Source organism: Taudactylus pleione, unplaced genomic scaffold (assembly GCF_031769625.1).
Source record: "Taudactylus pleione unplaced genomic scaffold, aTauple2 ptg000290l, whole genome shotgun sequence".
Taxonomy (NCBI): Eukaryota; Metazoa; Chordata; class Amphibia; order Anura; family Myobatrachidae; genus Taudactylus; species Taudactylus pleione.
This window is the reverse complement of record NW_028284692.1, coordinates 7,902,330-7,924,726: the sequence shown is the minus strand read 5'-3', so window position 1 is coordinate 7,924,726 and position 22,397 is coordinate 7,902,330. Positions and strand designations below refer to the sequence as shown.

Genomic DNA, 22,397 nt, shown 5'->3' with positions numbered 1-22,397 from the left:
TGTGCCAGCCAATCAGCTCTGAACTGCCATTTTTTCAAACACAGCCTGTGACATGGCAGTTAGGAGCTGATTGGCTGGTACCTTATCACTGTTCACTTTATCTCCTAACGCAGCTTAGTAAATATAGACCCCATAATGTTTAACCGTAATATCCCACATGCTCTCATCCACTAGTGTAGCAGTTTCATTGTTTAAACCCAGAAAAAAAATTAAACTTTAACACTATTATTAAAATGCAATTCAGGCTGCAGAGTAGTGCTGTCTAGCAAGGTTGCACACAATAACAGAGCATAGGCCTCTCCCATTGGCAGATAATACTGTTTAATGGCACCGATGAAACATCCACATACAGAATTTGTCATCGAGCATCAGAATGTGTGCAAAGCACAGAACATGCATCTTTCCCCTTCTCTCTCCACAAGTCTCAGACTTTTATTTTCGGCAAAAAAACACAAAGATAACAAAAGCTTTAAATTAATACTGGCAGCAGAAAAAAAATACACATTTTGTTTTATACTTACCAAGCAAGAACTCTACAAGTAGCATTACTGTGAATTACAGTATACTTGTTTGTACAGAGGCTTGACACAAGGACCAGAAAGCCATGTCAGTAATAAACAGGGAAATACAAAATAATATGATATAAATAGGATAAACATTTTTCTAGCACTGGGGGGATTTAAATATACCCAAAAGCTATGCAGTACATCAGGCACATGTGACATTCTGTCCTCTGCACCCTGATGTAGAGATCTGTATATGGGTCTGGTGTTGGGGGCTGTGTACACACAATCTGTGCTCTGTGGGAGGTAAAAGGTGGTTTGTTTTATCCTGTGCACACTGGACCAAGGTGATTGTTGTCTATGAATTAAAAACAAGGTGCAGTGTTTATCGGTTTCACTTTAGGATGCGTTGTGCATCCTGCAAACTCTGATAATAGAATATGGTGGGCATGTTTTATGCTGTGTTAGTCCAAGAAGTTCTAGTGTGTACATGTGACTTGCACAATATACTGTAGTCCTATATTATTGCAAAAATAAACACTGCCTAATTATAAAGCAAAGTGCTCAAGGCTTATATCACTGCAGTCGCAAAATCTGCACATTTACACTGTAATCAACTTAAAATAAAACGAATGCAAAATATTCACATTGCGCAGTGTACATATAGCATGCTGTAGCCGTCACCATTTTAAGTAAAAATCAAAATATCAGTATTTCGTTTTTCAGCATGTTGGTTTCTATTGTTGTTGTTTATTATTGTTCTTTAGGATAGTCATGGCAGAAGTGAATATCTCAAACGGCTTTCCCAATTTGCTGACTAAACCCCCCCAAAGATCTTCAGATGCTCATAAATTGTTGACAAGCCAACAGCAGTTCAATAAAACATGCTGTAAAGCCAATTCAGCCATATCTAGCTAACTCTTTGGGACATCATATGGTACATAGCATATTAGAAATTCACCCCGGTTGTGGGGTTTGGTTAGTGCCAGATTTAGCACTAGAAAAATTGAAACAATTCGCAATGCGCTCTCTCTGCGTTTATATGACGCCCTTTTCTTATCCAAAACAGGGCTTACCCTAAAATGTATACTTCAAGCACTATAGAATCCTATGAAAACCATGCTCTTTCTATTGAGAGCAATTTTTATTTTAGCATTAGTATTCTTTTTAAGAACACTCCCAGACCGATCCCAAAGATAAAAACATCAGGTTTTGAAAACAAATGTACTATACATATACTGTATAATGAAAGCTTTCTCAGATTTATACAGATAACAGTGTTGTGTGTGAGAGAACATTCATTATACTCCCTGCACGCAGCGCTTGGACCTCGCTTTGCAGATTATCCTTAATGTAAATGAGATTAGGGCGCATAGGGGTAAGTGAGGAAAAGGGCTGTAGACCAGCTACACAGAATAAAGGGGTGGCCTTGTGCGCTTCAACAGACTGCATGATAGGGAATGTGGTCAAATTAAGTCTAGCAAGTAGGGTGGAATCCAAGTCCATCCTCATCTTGAATCCATTTAATCCTTTCACTGCTGTAATCTTTTCAGCAATGAATGGGTTAAACCCCTGTCCCATGACAGCTTGCAGTCCAGCTTCTTCTGTTCAGCCATGTGACTTGCAGGAACTGATGTTAACCTGTGACGGAAAAAATAAGGTCGCCTGCCTCCTCTCCTTCTTGGCTGGGGTCTCAGAACTGGCGACTGGGACTTGGTAGAGACCGGGTTTATGGGTCCTCTATGTCGAGGAACTCCTGCTTTGGGGGAGCAGTCCCCCGGTACCAGGAGCAGGATCCATCACTGCGCTTGATACAGGAATAGTGTTTTGCCTGCCGTCCATTTATGCTCTTCTCTGTCATCCAGTCTGTCCAGAGACATTCATCTTGGGAAGAGACGTGGCAGGGGATGGAAGGGCAGCGTGAGATCTGGGGGAACAGAACAGAGTACAATCATATACCTGTAGATCTATTATTGTCCAGTTTTACTACATATATAATTTTTCCAGCACAAAAAGTGGGGCTTGTGGTAAACAACAACAAAAACAAATGTACTGTACCTCTGTCATATAAACATAACTCGGTATTGCAACTGTTGCTGCTCATTGTACAATAAAACATGATAGAAGTGGTAGTTTGTGTATAGAAGAGCTTCTAACCTCTTACACCTAACAGGGCATGTTTTCATATTTACCAATGTGAGAATATATGAGAAAAATACTGGTGAAACCTCAGAGCTAAATTTACCTGTACATGGATATGGAGACCCTTAAACACAAGGCCTACACTTTACTAAGCTGTAAGAATGGTCATTGCTATTATAGTGTCTATAATGCCTGTTGTGTAATTCCATTGTCTATTCTATCTAATATATGAGACCACGTCACTGATGCAGGACATTTATGCTGTACTGGCATCAGTAGTAGGGTGTTGATATTTTTATTTATTAGATATTTTACATAGTTCTGTTCCCAGTCTATTTACAATAGAGACTGGAAGCATAGCATGTGCAGTGAGACTGGCGCATTCACAGTAGAAAACAATTCCTGACATCAAAATTGCATCCGACATCTGACCAGGTAGAACGGGTGGGTTATGACACATTAAGACACAACTTTTATTCCATCCCACCATGTCCCCCATTTACAGAACAGAGCCCAGTATAACATATCTGCAATATATAGCCCCTTGACAACAATATACATCCAACAAAATAGCCTCATGCTCATCACAAACAAAATGCCAATCATATTCAGCCCTGTGTCAAGCCTCATTTCACCCACAGTAAAATGCCAACCAGTTGCATTTCTATAGTAAAGTAACTAACCCCTCATACATATTTTGATGATCTCCCTGCTAAAGTAATGAGGTAATGCCAAAATTTATTTTAATGGCATTGCAGTGCTTTCATCCAATGACATCACAATACAATAACCTTTGATCTCAGTTGTTGTTGTGTAAAAAAGTTGAATCAGTCCCTAAACCTTCCTGGACTTACCTTGGCTGCAGAGCATTCACAGCTATTTGTGAGCAGCAGAAGTCAGGTACAACGCACTATATTGTATGGCCATGAACAGCTCCAGCTCCCTACACTACACTAGTGGGCAATAAAATAATGGAGCCGTTATGGAGCTTTGGGGACCCAAAGAAAGCTGGAACTACAGACGACTGATCAGCCTATCCTTCCCAATCTCTCCCATATTACAGAAAGTAAGGCTCAGGCATAACTTCTGGCATTAAGCAACCTGGTAGTCTGAGACGGTTTCCTTCCAACAGTGCAGATACTCTCAAGGGAGCAAAATTGAGATTCACCAAGTGTCGAACATTAAACAGGGACATTTGCCATCACTGCACCCACAAGCTGTAACTACTGTACAACAATGCACTATAGCACAGACTGGACTTAAGTCTGAGTTGGACGTTGCAGCATCCATGTCTGCATCTCTTGCTGGCATTGTATGTACTACTTTATGCAAATGCCGCTACGTGCCCTTCCCAGGTGTACAAGTGTGCGCCTGAATACACCAGGACTGAGATTAGCACTTTTAGTGTATTTAGACACTCAAGTAGCACTTGGTGCATCTTTAGATACAGCCATTGGTCGTGCCACCGGAACGTGCACCAGCCCCATGCTGGGTGCAGATTGTCTGTCGGACTATGGCCTCCAATGTGAGTGACTATGCGTCTGACTGTACATCCACTTCAGTGACACGCCTGCAACACTCATAACACGTGCTTAGCAACCTCCGTCACTTCCCAGTCTTCTCCCAGGAATGCCCAATAAAGACATTTCTAAGACTGCATTTCAATTACAACTGTGACTCTGAACGCATGCGCACAGGGCCGGATTACTAATGGGGCGGGTGGAGCTGCAGCTCCAAGCCCACTATGAAAATAGGCCCACAGTATCCCCGGCAGTGCACTGCAGACAGCGCTGACAGGAAAAAAAAAATCCGTTTACAGTGCCTGCACTGTACTGAATCCGACAGCACGCTGTCTGCACTGCAGTGTGTGAGGATCAGTACAGTACTTCCTAAACACGGGCGGATGATTCACCCCTCTCCCATGCCAACATCGGCAGTCTGAAGCTCCGCCCCGAGACAGCTTAAGCTCCGCCCCTAGGCACCCAACTATCCTTCTTGCAGTCAAAGCTCCGCCTCCTTACTCCCGAAGCTCCGCCCCCAGGTCCTGCTTAAGCAACCCAGCCTGTGTCCCCTGGTTCACTAGAAGCTAGAGTCCCCGCTGAAGCCCTGCCCTTTCACCCCCCCACCAGCCATTCCTGGAAACTGGCTTGACAACTGGGAGCTGGTCCTGAAAATTATGAGATTAGGGTGGAGCGCAGAGGCTGAACTGACTTGCACAGGATGGAAGATAGTTGTCACCAGCTGAAAAACAGCATGCATAACCAGGTCAGTTCAATGTCTGCCACCTATAATGTATTGTATGTGTTTATTTATGTATATATATGTGTGTGAGTGTATGTATGCATGGGTACATATGTGTACATGTATGTACAGAATATACTGTATGTATAAATGTATGTGTACATATATAAATATATATATATGGGGCTGCTGCCAGGGCTGCCAAGAGTCGGGCCGTGTGAAGGGAGTGTGCTCTAATAGCAGTAGGCATGGCCATACCCCATTAAGAAAAAATAAAATAAAAAAACATTGTTGGCGCTGCGCACTGGGGGTGCTGTGAGCCCCTTACCCCAGCGCATGTCCGGCGGGGGGATGGGGCGGGCGCGCGCTCACAGGATGTTGGCTCACACCCACAGGCAGAGGAGACTGGCAAGCAATCTCCCTTTGCAGCCCAGCACACAGCAGCGTGTGCTGGGCTTACTCAGCAGTCAGGAAGGAGGGGGGCGGTGTCGTACTCGGGTACCTGCCCCCTTTCCCCCCCTTGGCGCCCCTGGGTGCTACATCACCTTCAGGCAGCTATGTTGGCCTCCTACTCTGGCTCTGCTTCACTAAAGCAGTGTATATCTGTGTTGACACGCTGGCTGCGATGCACACAGTATGGAGCAGTGGTGTTTCTAGAGAGGAGGGGGCCCACGTGCAGTCTCCAACACGGGCCCCCTAATCTCCGTCCAGTGGCCAGCTGCGCACTGAGTGGTGCGCGACCAGCGCCGCACTTATAGACTCTGGGCCTGATTCAGACCTTGTCGCTCTGACACAGCGCTTGCTCTGAATCAGGGCCGGGTTTTTTTTTTTTTAGAACTGCCTCCTGGCCGCTCGCATAGCTGTGGGTGCCCACCCACAGCTACAGCGAGCGGCCATGATGATGGTCGCGATGGTCAAGACCATTGCGACCATCGGGCTTGCGACGAGACCCTTGTGGTAGGGTTTCGTTCATCGCAAGCCCCAGAGAGCTTTCGGCTCTAACAGAGCCGGAAGCTCTCCACTGACATCACTCGTGATGTCAGTGGGGCCGCTCCCAAACTGCAAACGTTCCCTCAGGAATGCCTCCGTTTGGGCAGCCACCCCTCCGGCCCACCCACCAAGCGGGGCGAGCTGTCACTCCACATCGACAGCTCGCCCCCTTTGGTGCAAGATCCGGAGCGACGGATTGCCCGTCGCTAGCCGGGTCTCTCGCATGCGCACGACGGAGCCGGCTCCGTCGTGCGCATGCGCTGTGGGCCACCATCGACCCGGTTGCGAGCACTCAGCGCTTGCGACCGGGTCGGAATCAGGCCCTCTGGGCACTAGAGTGTACCCAGAGTCTATAGCGCGTACACAGGTCACCGGGAAAATGGCCGTGGCACGGACTCCAGAGCCGACATGGGACTCCGGAGAGGTTCGTTTTATGGGTGCAGGGTATGCGGTGCGGCCCGCACACCCTGCCCCCATTATAGATATTACCCTGGCATGGAGGGAGGTAGGAGTGAAGGATGGGGGAGATAGGAGGATGCAGGGCTGTGCTGTTTTATAGATATAGGGCCTAATTCATGGTCAGATGCAGATGAGGGATTCCACACAGTTTTTCGATCAGAAAACTGCGGATTCACAGGATCCATTCTGCATATGTGCAGAACAAGTTCTGCGATATCGCTCACAGATCCCCCAAGGGATCTGATTTACATGCTGCAGCATTTGGGAAGGTGGAGTGTGGGCATGGCGGTCACTGTAACACTCTCTGCTTTATATGCTTTATATATATATATATATATATATATATATATACACACACAGTCAGGTGCATTAATATTGGGAGATTGACAGAATTTTCATATTTTGGCCTCTATTCACCACCACAATGGCTTTGAAATGAAACAAACAAGATGTGCTTTAACTGCAGACTTTCAGATTTAATTTGAGGGTAATTACATTCAAATCAGGTGAACGGTGTAGGAATTACAACGGTTTCTATATGTGCCTCCCACTTTTTAAGGGGCCAATAGTAATGGGACAAACTAAACAATCCTAAATCTAACTTTCACTTTTTAATACTTTTTTAGCAAATTCTTTGCAGGCAATTACAGCCTGAAGTCTTGAATGCATAGACATCACCAGATGCTGGGTTTCATCCCTGGTGATGCTCTGCCAGGCCTCTACTGCAAATGTCTTCAGTTCCTGCTTGTTCTTGGGGCATTTTCCCTTCAGCTTTGTCTTCATCAAGTGAAATGCATGCTCAATCGGATTCAGGTCAGGGGCCATTGCATAACATTCCACTTTTTAGCCTTAAAAAAGTCTTTGGTTGCTTTTGCAGTATGCTTCGGGTCATTGTCCATCTGCATTGTGAAGTGCCGTCCAATGAGTTCTGAAGCATTTGACTGAATAAGAGCATATAATATTGCCCGAAACACTTCAGAATTCATTTTGCTGCTTTTGTCAGCAGTCACATCATCAATAAATACAAGGGAACCAGTTCCATTGGCAGCCATACATGCCCACACCATGATACTGCGGTGGTGTTTTGGATCATGAGCAGTTACTTTCCTTTTCCATAATCTTCTCTTCCCATCACTCTGGTACAAGTTGATCTTTGTCTCATCTGTCCATAGGATGTTGTTCCAAAACTGTAATGGCTTTTTTAGATGTTTGGCAAACTCTAATCTGGTCTTCCTGTTTTTGTGGCTCACCAATGGTTTACATCTTGTGGTGAACCCTCTATATTCACTCTTGTGAAGTCTTCTCTTGATTGTTGACTTTGACACATATACACCTACCTCCTGGAGAGTGTTCTTGATTTGGCCAACTGTTGTGAAGGGGTTTTTCTTCAACAGGGAAATAGTTCTTCTGTCATCTACCACAGTTGTTTTCCGTGGTCTTCCCGGTCTTTTGGTGTTGCTGAGTTCTCCGGTGCATTCTTTCTTTTTAAGAATGTTCCAAACAGTTGATTTGGCCACACTAATGTTTTTGCTATCTCTGATGGGTTTGTTTTGATTTTTCAGCCTAATGATGGCTTGCTTCACTGATAGTGACAGCTCCTTGGATCTCATATTGAGAGTCAACAGCAACTGATTCCAAATGCAAATGTCACACCTAGACTGAACTCCAGACCTTTTACCTGCTTAATTGATAATGAAATAACGAGGGAATAGCCCACACATGTCCATGAAATAGCTTTTGAGTTGATAGTCCCATTACTTTTGGCCCCTTAACAAGTGGGAGGCACATATAGAAACCGTTGTAATTCCTACACCGTTCACCTGATTTGGATGTAATTACCCTCAAATTAAATCTGAAAGTCTGCAGTTAAAGCTCATCTTGTTTGTTGCATTTCAAAGCCATTGTGGTGGTGAGTAGAGGCCAAAATATGAAAATTCAGTCAATGTCCCAATATTTATGCACCTGACTGCATATATATATAATATAATATATATATTCTTAGTGTGTATTGTATACCTTGACAAAGGGTCATCACGGCCCCGAACGTTGGATTTATGTGAATACATATCGTTAACTACTACAAACCCATAGTGCCACTGTTTTTCTTATCGGATGCTACAGTTTCACGGAGGGCACCCGGGTCCAGTTTCCCATTCGGTGGAGTGCCGGGCTATTCGTTCAGTATATATATATATATATATATATATATATATATATATAAAATATAATTCCTCTGTCTCTCACACAAGCACATCTAATAAAAAAGATCATATAACTGCTCCTGCAGGTAATAGTATAATTGATTTTGAATTTCTTCTCAGAGTGCGGATGTACAAAAGTATTCCCCATCTCCAAATATGCATCCGTGACACCTTACACACCCTTTCTTGCATGATAGAAAATTTGTATTTTCCCCCACCTTCCAGGGAGAGAGATTTTTATGGGCCACCACATCACCAATATTTTGATGACGTCCGCAGCAAGGTAACAACCTCAAATCTACCAGGTTGTTATCCTGCTACAGACGCAGTAAAAGTTAACCATTGTCACCATGGTCCATCGTTGCCATTATTTTTTTAAAACAACAGCTAAATAGACAGTTCATTTATTAATTTACTGCAGTGGTTAGGAATATGGGATGGACACTTATAGAAGTATGCCAATATCAGTGAACAATTTAGATATATTTTCTTTTCTTGTTAATCTAAACTATTGTAGCAGTCCAGGAAAGGTAGACCATACAGTTCACACTCTTTCACAATATTTTTTTCTTGTAATAGTGGAACTATTAAGTGGGTGAAGTTAAATGCCACCTATGCCCTCCATGGAGATAGTCACACACACTGTGTAGACCACATCCACACACTATGCATGCCCCACATCATTAGTCCCACTGCCACAGCACTTGTCACACTCCCCCTGCAGCGGCACACAATAGGCCCTTCATAAATTTCAGCTCCAGGCCCGTGTGGACCTTAATCTGGCACTGCATGCGCAGTGCGACTGGTGCATTCACAGTAGAAAACAATTGCTCAACTGCGTCTGATATCAAAATTGCATCCGACTCTCTGACCAGGTAGAACGGGTGGGTTAAGACACATTGCCTCTTCTTTTCTCTTAGTGCTTCATCTTGTGCCGAATTGTTTTACATCCATATACCTATTTTAATCCGACCTTCTCCCCATTCCTTCCCTTGGTGTTCTTTCCTCATAACCTCTAGTGTATTCCCTTTTTGTGTTTTTTCTTTCTGTATATTAAAAAAATGCATTCACGCTGTGACTGTATTTATTGTTTTTTACTATTACCATTGTTCTGTCACACTTGTCATTGCTAATACATATTTATTATTAAAAAAAAAAATGCATCTGACATAGGTCCACAATGTGGTAATGCAGCCATGGATGTTACACTGGGCAAAATGTTCTTGGTTGTATTGTCACTGTTTTAAGTATTTAGCAACAAAGAAGTAAATTAAGAGTGTTGTTTTGGAGGATTTTCCAGATGTACAGTAGCATTTAGAACAAAATGTTCCAATGTAACTTCACCTGACCACAAAACCTTTTTGTCAATGTTTTTAATATCAGTTAAATGGTTTGTTACAAATTCTGTGTGTTATATGAGCTTCTTTCTCCCCAGTAATGGCTTCCTTTTCACCATGTTGCATTAGGAGACCACTGTTTGGATTTTAAGGATACTGATGACTCATGAACATCCTGTCCTGTAAATTGAGTTGAGAAGGTCTTTTAATGTAATTCCTAAAAAATTTACTCTACCCGACATAATAGTGGAAGATGCACTAGTTTTGTGTTACTAAGCTGCACAACATTATTCCCGGGAATTAGGTATTAGCAATCCTAAAAATAAAATAAAAAAATAGCTCGAACAATCAGCTAAAAAATGATAGCAGTAAAAGTGCCAAAAGCTGTGTAAAGAACATATTCATCAGTGCTGGCACATAGCAAGTGCTGCTGAATGCACAGAAATGTGCACAAGCAGCTTTTACACTACACACTTTGTAGAAAAAGAATAGTAAAATAATTATCAAATCAAATAAACAAAAATGATTAGTAGTATGTCAAAAATAAAATAGAACAAATTAGTGTTCAAATGTATTTAACAAAATATTACTAATTTTAGTTGTCCCATGCTTCATAAATATTTTCATTTTTATCTCAAAATACTGCTCATTTAACCACATATAACTCGTGAAAGTAATGGGGCTGCCTATATTTGAAGGGTGAAATATTAAATTTTCTTGATTTTCATAAAAAAATACTTTATAGAGACAATGCGGCGTTGCATAAAATTGCGTCTAAATCACAAGCGCATTTTGCGCCCTGGAAAAAGGTGCATTTTGCTTAGCTTGTTGTGTTGCAAGATGTTTTCAGCTTGTCAAGGCTAGAATACAATATGTGTCTGCTCCACTCCTGGAGTGTATGCGACAAGAGATGTGGCTTCCCAGTAATAGCAGTAAATGTTAAAATGACAATACACAATGCATACAAAATACAGTAAGTTTCTGGACAGTGTTGATAATGACAATAGTTTTTACAATGTAAAAGGAAAGAAGATAAAGGCATAAAAACAAAATGAAATAACAAATTGAGTTCATATCACACACATCCATTGACCTCTCTTATAAGAAGTATCACATGGGAGCCTGTATTATTACTGCAGCCTGAATGCAAATATCAAAGTATTCATGCAAATAGATTGCAGCACCTACAATACACTAGTAAAAGTGTGAGGCATCAGTCGCATTCAGTCACTCAGCCTCCAATCATCATCGGGATGCAGTCATTAGGTTGACATTGCCAATGTACTTTGTGCCATATTAAACAATTTATTTACACCTTGATGAAGCAAAGGACTTATTTGAAATAGCAGATTGAGTAATGATCCCAATCACTACTATCCAAATACAGGTATGTACTCTCATATGTGCATTCTTCCCAGATTCCTGACCACTGTTGTGGCTCTGGCTCTCAGCCCTGGTGGGCAAAGCTGACCATGAATGATTTGCAGTGGGCATAGTTACAAGGGAGGTAGCAGCATTTCCTGTGTTTCAGGTAGTGGAGTGGTTATCATTATCACCCCCAGGTGCATGAGTTTGACAGGCTGCATTAACTACAATCGTATCAATATCACAACATGACTGGCCCCAGAATGATGGAGTTGAAAGAGGAAAGAATGTGGTTGTATTGTTAGGCACACAGTAGAAATTGATTCAATAAAATATAACTTTTATTAGATGTTGTATTAAGATTATCCCAAAGCAAAAAGGGATAGAGCAGTGAAATATAAATACGGTAGGTCAGTGGGTATAAGAAAATGGCCATTTTGGCACTGGGAGAGCTGGGAAAATGTGTTTGTTCTTGTAGAATATGATCCACGTGTACTTGTGCGCCGGGTATTGCTCCGATATGCAAAAACAAGATTTAGCTTTGCATGATCAGATATTTAAAGGACATTCAAAGGAGTGGAGGGGCACACTTATGGGCTTATTTTACTTGCTTGCAGGGAGCTGCAGTATTGACATGATGTGTCATCAGTGGGGGTGATTGGACCTGGGCCTATAAGTGTCCCTGTAATAAGACACATTTTGTCGCTTCCAGGGAAAGCACATTTTATGGCTATTTCAATCAGTATTGTCCTGTTTGATGATAATGATAAATTAATCTGTACTTTAAGGTCCTAAAGAAGAAATGATTTTGAGTGCGAGGGAACAAAAAGTATGCTCTCCTTTCGACAGGAGACGTAGTCAATGATTAAGGCCGGGTACACATCACAACGACGTGTATCCCAGCCGACCCGATGCCTGATGGATGGATATATTGGGCAACCGTACACAATGCTCGATCCAGTGTCCAACTGCGGGATATACCCTTCCATCACCTGCATGCAGTCGTCAGCGACGTTGTCCCATCTGACGTGCAGCACCTCAGGTGGGACGGCGATGTACATGAAAACGCAATTGAGGGCACACTCTCAGCGATAAGGACGACATATCGTTACGATCCGTGTCCGAACAATATATTGTACAAAATATCACCTGATATGTAGCAGGCCTTAGGATATTGGATTCACCTTACTAAATTAGAGAGAGAGAGTATTCCCCATCCTGTTATGTCATTTCTTACCTTACACTCGCAGCCCATCTCATATCTCTGATTCAGACTTTTCTTCTGGGTCTGGGTGAGAGAATCCCATGGTACAATGAAGTCACACAGTGTGATATGCATTTTTCCATCACCCTCCGTCTTGCCTGGAGAATATGAAAGTTTCAAGATGGTCAGAAAGTGGCATGGTATAACGTAATCTGAAATAGCTGAATTTGTTACAACAAAAGCTATAACACAAAAGCCTCCTTGATTAAAAAAAAGGTCTTGTTCACTTTGCCAACAAAGCGATAGTCACAAATGTAGATTCTGAGGATTAAATATTTGTGTTTTTAAATACAAATACTAGAAAAAATATTCTAATTATGACGTTTTTTCTTTATTGAGGCAGGTTTTCTTCAGACCCTAGTTCATACAAAATTGGAATAACCCTTCTCTTCCCCCCGTTGTAAAATGATTGCTAAATTTCAACATAAAGGAAATGAGGATCCGTGCCCTATTTACTTAGGGAACCCTGTACAGTCAGTTGGTGTAGTTTGCTGCCTTGAAAGGAAAAAGAGGACTCCAGAACCTCTTCCTCAGAATCCATATAAAGCGAAGTCCTTTTTGGCACAAGTTCCAGTAATTGAAGAATCAGTAACAGTTCTTAAAAACTAGTATCCAACTTTATTGGACATTCATCCCATATGGAGAGGATTAGTAATTCAATCTCATCCCTAATAGATAGAAGACCATCAGATACATCATACATAGAATCCGCATAAGCTTGTAACGCATTTCACTGGTACACTGCCCACTTCTTCAGACAGTTTATGCCAGTGTGAGCAAGACTTTAGTCTGCATATTAAAAGGACACAGCGCCATCACTCTAAAAGGTGCATTTGTATTACAACCTTAAGAATGAGAATTTGGATTTTCCTGACTTCTTGTTATGATTTTCTTTACCAGGAAAACTTCCCACTCCTTTTGGTGAAACTCCACACGGACTTGACCTTTTGGAGACTACTTATCATTTCGTGGCTGGGCAGAATAATTTCCGTCAAAATGAATATTCTTCTCAAATGGCTCTATCTATTCCAGATCCTCCCCGTAACCGTTCCCCACTCTCAAAAATAAAATAAAAAAAAACATTACCCAGTTTATTTGGAATGGCAATCCCCCCAGATTATCCTCCGCCACCATTAAAAAGCCCATCTCCGGGGGTGGTAGGTGTCTACTACTTGGCTATCCACTTCTCCCAATTTGCTTCCTCCTATTCTCCTTCCAGAACAACCTCCTGGCTTAACATTGAAGCCAGCCTTTTTAACTTCCCAGATCTGTCCTCTCTCTGGGGCTTACAAAAGAGGCACCGTCTCCCCTCTTCCAGCCTCCTTCCTACTCTTAAATTCCTACTTCATCTGTGGACTCTATACTCCGTTAAGTTCTCCATCACCTGTCCCATATCTCCCCTTACTCCCATATGAAGTAATCTTCCACCGGGCCTACAAACAACTCGCATGACACGGTGGACACATCTGGCCCTTACATTTCCTGTGGATTTTAGAGCAGGTGGTCTCTGGCTTTCCTTCTCAGATCTACAGTTGAAAGTTCCCACCCAACCCCTCAGCCCCTTCAAATACTGCCAAATACGGCACTTTCTACACACTGTGATTCTTCCTTTTTTCTGTAAACATATGCAGGCATGTTTCCTCATTTTACAAGGCAGTTGAGAAAGATGTTAAGCCATAACTCGTAGTTCCTCAGTAATATTGCAGCCTAACTTATTACTGGTTAGGGTTATGTCACCAGGTAATTTGGAAATACGTTGGTTTAGTTTTATAATCTGGGTGTGTTTTACGAAAAGTAGATTATAAAATCAAGTAAACATGACAATATCACCTTGTGTGTTCATTTCTGTCACTGTAATAATACATAAATAATTGTTTTATAACAGAATATGAGGATCCTCTGTACATAAAGGTGTCTCAGACACTCAAGTTGAGCAGATGTGTATATTTTCCATCTAAAATGGTAGTGGATCAAAGGGTTCCTCTTCTTCTAGCACTGGAACTACGTAGGCACCACTATGTCCAAGAAATGAATCACAGAGAATATGGGTGAGGATCTTCTACACTGGTGTTGCTATGGGAGCCCACTGACAGAATGTCGGGATCACCAAGGGATCACCATATTCAGTTGGGAGTGTTAATTTAAAAAACCCTGCGGTTCAGGTTTTTCCTATTCAATTGCCAGGGGAAAAAATTAGACCTGTTATTGTCAATAGGTACCCAGCAGCTGGAAAAGTCAGGAAAATCCCCATTTCTTGTTAAACATGTCGGGACTTTCCACAGAATCCCTAGGGTACACCCCTTAATTACTAATTAGGCAACTGGAAGTTTCTAATTAACTTAATTAGTCCAATGATTAAATGCAATTATTGCTTGTTACAAACAAATGGCCTCAAATTAGCCCAAAATAAACTTAATTTATGCACCCCCAATTTTTTTTTTAATTTGCATAAACACCTTTTTTTTCTACTTTTTTGTATTTTTCGTTTAATTAATTTGTAATTAAGAAATGTGTTTGCTTTTTATAAAAAAAAAAATTTACATATAAAAAAATATGCACAAATCAGCCATTTAATGCATTTTTAAAGAACAGTATATTTTTCTTTAGGACAGTAATAAACATTATTACTGTTACCCAATATTTTGATTACAGTTTTTAGTGTACAAGTTGGTTTTTGCAGTACAAATTACCGCAACCATTTTTATTTTCATATGGAAATGCAGGTATCGGGGACGCGCTTACCTGCGCTAATGAAAAAATTATCGCAATGTCCGCAGTACTTTTTACCGCAAAAATTATGCACCCAATTGAAAATGCCCCCAAGACTTTCTCCAGCCACAAGTATCCATGTTGGGGCAGAAGACTGGCCTATCTATCCTTCATTAACAAACCACATAGTATATGAATAATAATTATAGTATGTATTGCTGCAGGGGGAGATAACTCAGGTTCCCGCTGTACAGTCTTAGTTCCACAAAAATATAGTGTGAAACCAATTACAAAGAATGTAGAATAAAGTACAGTAACAGAAAACCATTAAAAATGGTTCCACTCTTTCTCCTATGCTCTGTGACATTGGTGCATTCTGCATGAGAATCAAAGACCAGAATGTATATGATTTCAAAAGTACAAAGGGTTTGTACTGATAGGTCTACAGGTTACACAGTCAATAGGTCGATCGTCAATAGATCGACAGGGTTAAGAGGATGACGGGTAATTGGTCGACAGTGACTTAGGTCAACAGGGTTAAGAGGTCCATATTCAAATGGTTGACAAATGATTTTTTTTTTGTTATTTTAGCCTAACCCTACATTTACACATGCTAACATTTTCATATGCTCCCACGCTGACAAGATACACATTTTCACATATGAGCAAATCTCTTGACTACCACCTACAGTAGACCTACATTTTGTTGTGCTGGGCCTTAACGCAACAGGACATATCTCCAAGTCTCGTTCTTTCGGCATGTAGCAGGTGTGCCAGTGTCATCCGGAATAATTTATTAATTTCATAGCTTACACTTGTGAATACATTTAAATATCTTATTTTTATTTTATGGCCCTGTTTCTACTGCCAGTTAATTTCATGCAATTAGTGAAACCCCATAAATTTTGCCTAAAATCAAATACAGCTTTAGGGATCTGCTTCATTTTTATGGATTTGGGCAACAGTTCTTCTGTCAAACACTTTAACAATTTTCTATGAATATACAAAATGCAAGAGTATTAAGGTGAGTGCCGCCAGTGTGTTGGTGTTGAAATAGGGGCACGGACATTTTCTTTATGCTGCTGTACTTATGTTCATTTATAACAAGGGTTGTGTAAATAATTGTTCCACCTGCAATTCAACATTAATTGCAATAATGATCTAATCCTAGCAAGCATACCAACTACAGGAAGTGGATAAAAAAATAAAAATGTGGATAAACAAGGGGCACCAAGCATATTGAAAGCAAGGGCTCTCCCATCGGTTTCATGTGCATGAAAATTATATTGTCCATATATAGTGGCCTTACCAGTTACCAAATCTGAACCCAATTATGCATTTCTGGAAGGTTCTGGTATTATGCCAGAAACTGCGTTTTTCATTCTTGTGAAATAAGGGTGCTGCATGTTTTGCTACATAATTCCATACATTCAATGCTGTAGTGCAGTGGTTCCCAAACTCAGTCCTCAGGACCACACACAGTTCACATTTTCCAGGACATCCAGCAGGTGCACAGGTGTATTCATTACTCACTGATACATTTTAAAGATCCACAGGTGGAGTTAAATATTTAACATGTGATTTTGTGAGGAGACATGGAAAACATGCACTGTTTGGGGTCCTAAAGACTGGGTTTGAGAACTCGTGTTGTAGTGCAAACAGGCCATATTGGCTGCACGTGGTGGCACTACGCCCTGTTAAGTGACAATATATTGGTGATTCAATATTTTGGATCATTAATTGTACTATTACATCACTATTACAAGAGGTCTCTTATTGCAGGGATGCAAGCAGTAGACTGGGACACCTTTATGGAAGAAATCCCTAGTGTTGCTAACTGATTCCAAAGCTACCCCTATGCGGAACATACACTTCCTCCCTGGGGACACTTGGATCACACTGCCATGAGAGACGATTCCCAATACTGGACACTGAGGAACCAATTCAAGGGGCCTATTCATTAAACGTAAAAATTCAATGGAGATAATTAGCTTTAGAACTCTCATGGAGTTCTACCTAATTATAGGTGGCATTCATCATTCCACCTCTCCATAAGTATCTATTCCGAAAAGCTGTCATTTTTACGATACTTTTCCCTGCCTACACTACCTTATCGCATCTGGAAACAGTGCTGTTACATCTGTAAAACCAGCACATGCGCAGCACTGCCTACTGATGCGTTAAGTTTAAATTTTCTTTTTTCTTTTTCTAAACTTTCTTGTGCTCTGCTGGGGAGCACACATGACAGACCAGCCTCCGGAGCCTGAGGACGGAGCAGAGCGCCGGAGGGACTCGTCGGGGGACCTGCACACGCTGATACACGTAAGTGGATTCTGCTATTCGCCACCTCACAGTGGCGAATAGTAACTGCATCAAATTCCGAAAATTTATAATTTTCGGAATTTGATGAATACCATAATTTACACATCCCCATACTAATGTACTAATGTATGGGGAGTGTGGAAATTAACGCAGGGAACTTGTGTTAAGTCTGTTCATGAATACCAAAATAACGTTATTTAAGGAAAATGTCCTTAAAAACGTTATTTTAGTGTTGATGAATAGGCCCCCAAGTCTGGTTTTGAGGAGAAAAATGCTCACCATGCAGAACATAGATTAATACCCTGCTGAACTAAGCCCCAAAATGTAGATGGGCTAATCTGATCTCTATAGCTTGTTAAATGCTGTGTTTGATGTGGTTTTGCTTGTGACCAAATATTCTACTGTTATCAATGTATTATCAGAAGTAAATGTACAAAAATGGCTAGCAGCTTTTATTTGTCAACAAAATCTTTAAAAGCAGTGAAATAGGAACCAACCTGCAATCAGGTACTCTTTTTTGCCAGCAGTCTCCAGAGTCACCCCACACACTGCAGACGACGGAGCTGTGAAGATGTACTGTATGTCCTCAGTAGGTCCCTTGAACATCTAGAAAGACAGGGGAAAATAGACCTTATTAGTGGTGGGAAACGTTTTCATGAACTGAGTAAATGTCACAATCCAAACCACTAGAGGATGTACCACGCTACTTCTAATTTTGTTGCCAATGGAATTCTGAACTAACTTTAATAAGTGGTACTGATTAATATTTAATGAAGGATGCTATCACGCAGTGCTTTGATGTGATGCCATGCTAATACCTTGAATAATAATCTACTAATAGCACAAAAGAAAAAAGGAGGAGAGAGCGCGAAAGAGATGTTTCATTCCTGCAGTTTATTTTGTCCCATTTACATTCCCTTCCAATTAGGGATGTGCGCCGGACCATTTTTGCCGGATTTGGATTTGGTTCTAATTCGTCGTCCGGCTTTGGATTTGGATTTGCCAAACTGCGGTGACTGGCTTTGGATTTGGATTTGGATTTTTTTACAAAAATTGACAAAAAAAGCTAAAATCACATAAATTGGTCTTTTTTTTCTTCCTAGAGTATTATTAACCTCAATAACATTAATTTCCAGTCAATTTAGACCATATCACAGCTTATAATATTGTTTTCAACATTATTGGCCAAAGGTTGCAGTGAGCTGACTGGTTACTAAGCGACAAAGCAGCGGCACAACGACACAGACACCACAGTATAAAGCACATCTATGACACATTGCCACACAGCAGTGGCAGAAATGAAAAGTAGGGCACCCACCCAGTGGGGTACGGCCAGCAGAGTCATAGTACTTGTTTACAAAGTGGGCTACGGCCCTAGGAGTCACAGTGCACAATCTTATTAGCATTACACCGCACATAGGGCCTGATTCACATTACACCATAAAGTAGTGTCTCTTATTTATGTTACGACACACAGTAGTGCCCCTTTTACACAATGCCCGCAGTAGTGACCCTTTTACACAATGCCCACAGTAGCGGTGTCCCTTACACAATGTCCCCCAGCAGTGGTGCCCCCTATGCAGTCCCCTTAGTAGTAGGGTCCACTATGCAGTGCCCCCAGTAGAATGCCCCCCAGTAGTATGCCCCCCATTAGCAGGCCCCCCCCAGTAGTATGCCCCCCATTAGCAGGCCCCCCCAGTAGTATGCCCCCCATTAGCATGCCACCCAGTAGTATGCCCCCCCAGTAGTATGGCTCCCCCAGTAGTAGGCTGCCCCAGTAGTAGGCTGCCCCAGTAGTAGCCCCCCCTGTAGTATGGGCCCCCCCTGTAGTAGGCTGCCCCAGTAGCAGCCCCCCCCCAGTAGTAGTAAGCCCCCCCAGTAGTATGGCCCCCCCAGTAGCAGGCCCCTCAGTAGTATGGCCCCCCCAGTAGCAGACCCCCCCAGTAGTATAGCCCCCCCCAGTAGCAGGCCCCTCTGTAGTATGGCCCCCCCAGTAGTATAGCCCCGCCCAGTAGCAGACCCCCCCCAGTAGTGCAGACCCCCCCCAGTAGTATAGCCCCCCCCCAGTAGCAGGCCCTCTGTAGTATGGCCCCCCAATAGTGCAGATCCCCCCCAGTAGTATGGCCCCCCCAGTAGCAGACCCCCCCCAGTAGTATAGCCCCCCCCAGTAGCAGGCCCCTCTGTAGTATGGCCCCCCCAGTAGTATTGCCCCCCCCAGTAGCAGACCCCCCCCCAGTAGTGCAGACCCCCCCCCAGTAGTATAGCCCCCCCCCAGTAGCAGGCCCCTCTGTAGTATGGCCCCCCAAGTAGTATAGCCCCCCCCCAGTAGCAGACCCCCCCCCAGTAGCGCCCCCGGACCTTTGACAAGTAAAAAAATAAAAAAAATAAAACTTACCTGTATCCCCGCTCCCGCGCCGTCCGCTCTGTCACACGCTGAGGAGGGAGCCGGAAGACGGAGCTCATGTGTGAGCTCCAGCTGGCTCCCTCCGTGCAGCAGCCAATGAGAGTCTGTGTGACTCACATTGGCTGCTGTAACAAACACACAGCTGCCGCTGGCGGCTGTGTGTCTGTGTCTGTGTAGGGCAGAGCGCTATCACTGCGCTCTGCCCTACACGCGAGGAGACCTGATGTCGGATTCTCTAGTGAGAATCCGACATAAGGCGGCCGCCGTTCGGCCCCGAACGGGGATCCGAGTCAGGCGGTGAACACCCGAACAGGGTTCGGGTGGACTCGGATCCCCAATGTTCGGAGCGGTTCGGATTCCACAGAATCCGAACCGCTCATCTCTACTTCCAATGAGGCCAAAACTTCATCACTGCCAAGTGCGCTAAGCTTAGCCCTGCAGGTATAAACCAGGATTTACATTCTTTACACTTTTGTATGTAGTTATCTTACCTTAAATAGTATATAAATCATTATGAGTTTCTGCCAATATCTAATAAGAAAGCACAGGAAGGGGGGTTTATTGTAAGTGCTACCGTTGCAGTTTCCCAAACTATATTTTCTGCCAATGGGAGATCTAAGGCATTTGCAATTTTAGATTGGAGGCGATACTCTGACGGACAATCTGCACCTAGCATGGGGCTGGTGCAGGTTTCTCTGGTCCGACTGATGGTGGTGTCTAAAGCGGTATTTCAGTGTGTAAAGACCCTGAAAGTGGGTGTCTCAGCCCTTGCACATGCAGACACACGGATGCACACCAGGAAAAGGGCTTGTTGCGGTATTTGCATAAAGTCGCAGAAGCAATACCAGCAAAAGGTGCACATACAGGGGCGGTGCAACGTGCAACTCAGAATCAGGCCCATTATGTTTAATGTATCATTTCCCGTCAAGCAGCCATAAGCATCTGTAAGAGAACAAAGGCAATATAACACTGCCTGTGGCGCATTGCTCTGCTCGCTTGTAGTTGACATCAGATTAAACAGATTTAAAGCTAGTAATCAATTGATTGCTATGAGAACCGCAGTTCCGATACTCTGATGGACGAATACTCCGTATGTTGCATTCATTTTGCATTTGGTTTGTACGGAGTGCAGGGATTTATCCTCTGTTGTCAGATGTTTCAGAATCAAACTTCTTCAGACTGTTACACATATATTACTAGTACATACTAAGGGGGGTATCCAATTAGCTGAGATAATGATAAGCTTTCTCCGGAGAAAACCTTATCGCATGTATGCACACTCCTGCTTTTCGTGCAATCCAATTGCAAAACCGGCGATAACATATTCGCACGATAATTCTTGCAGGGATGACAGGCGGAAAGTACAGGTGAAAATGGGGAAATCAGCCTGTACTCCCAAAAAAGGTAAATATTGGGTAACAGTATAGAAGTGTATTAGTGGCCATAATCACAGGGTTTGGGGTTCTTATATAGTATCAAATGGCTGCTTTATGCATTTTTCTATAACAGTGAAAAAATTATAGAAAGCAATTTTGGGGGGCTAAAGGTAATACTCTAGCTAAATTAGGGGTACATAAAATGTGTTTACGTATATTTTTGAGTCATTTTAGGGCACACTTAATTTTTTATTTTTTAAATACACCTGTCAGACTCCTGCAATGTTTAAAACACCCATCCATACAGCCCTCCAAAATAATTAACCCACTACTTTGAATCCATTTTCCTGTATTTTGTACTTTTTCAACCGAAAAATCACATGACATTGTTGGCCCAAATAAGCTAATTAAAGAAAATCTTTTTGCCTAATTAGTCATTATGGGGAATGTTCCAGGGGTTCTGCACCAAGTCCTGACATTTTCAGCCAAAAATGGGGATTTTGCACAACTTTTCACCTATTCAGAAATGATGAAAACTAATTTGCAGTAATTGCTATGGAAGACTTCGGACCTGCGAAAACCATGGCTAATTGGATAACCCAACAACCATTTTTGAAGAAAATAGTGAAAACTTTTCTCCCAAAAATGGGTTATTGCGGCTAATTGGATACCGCCCTAAGTATGCAACATCTGTATCATGAAATCTAATACATTTCTCTGCAGAACTGCAATCCATGTATCATTATTCCCTTATGTAACTTCCTAGTAATTCTGTAGAAAGGACTTACCACTTCTCTATTTTTGTCTGTTTGTTTATTTAGAATGCAATGACAAATACTATCTTTAGCCTCTACAACTATTTATAACTACTGTGTGAATCGTCCTAAGTCTGATCATCTAAAGCCTGGTACACACAAGACGATATGTCTCCCGATCCGGTGGATCGGACGACATATCGTTCACATTGGCCAGTGTGTACCTGCTATGTCGCTGATGATGCGTGCGACATGCAGCATGGCCCCCGCTGTCCCTCCATCGCTGCAAGCATCGGCAAGTGTGTATGCACTTGCCCATGCTGGCACCC

The 22,397-nt window shown here is 42.5% G+C and overlaps 1 protein-coding gene across 1 annotated transcript in view; it reads right to left on the bottom strand.

The window, feature by feature from the left end:
• Positions 1-304: 304 nt before the first annotated feature.
• Positions 305-22,397, bottom strand: part of TIMP2 (TIMP metallopeptidase inhibitor 2) — a 61,091-nt gene continuing 38,998 nt past the window's right edge. The window contains exons 3-5 of the mRNA XM_088482716.1: positions 18,031-18,139; positions 12,476-12,600; positions 305-2,430 (exon numbers count right to left, since the gene is read on the bottom strand). Coding sequence (XP_088338842.1) covers positions 2,233-2,430; positions 12,476-12,600; positions 18,031-18,139 — 432 coding nt within the window. The 3' untranslated portion in view covers positions 305-2,232. The remainder of the gene's footprint in view (positions 2,431-12,475; positions 12,601-18,030; positions 18,140-22,397) is intronic.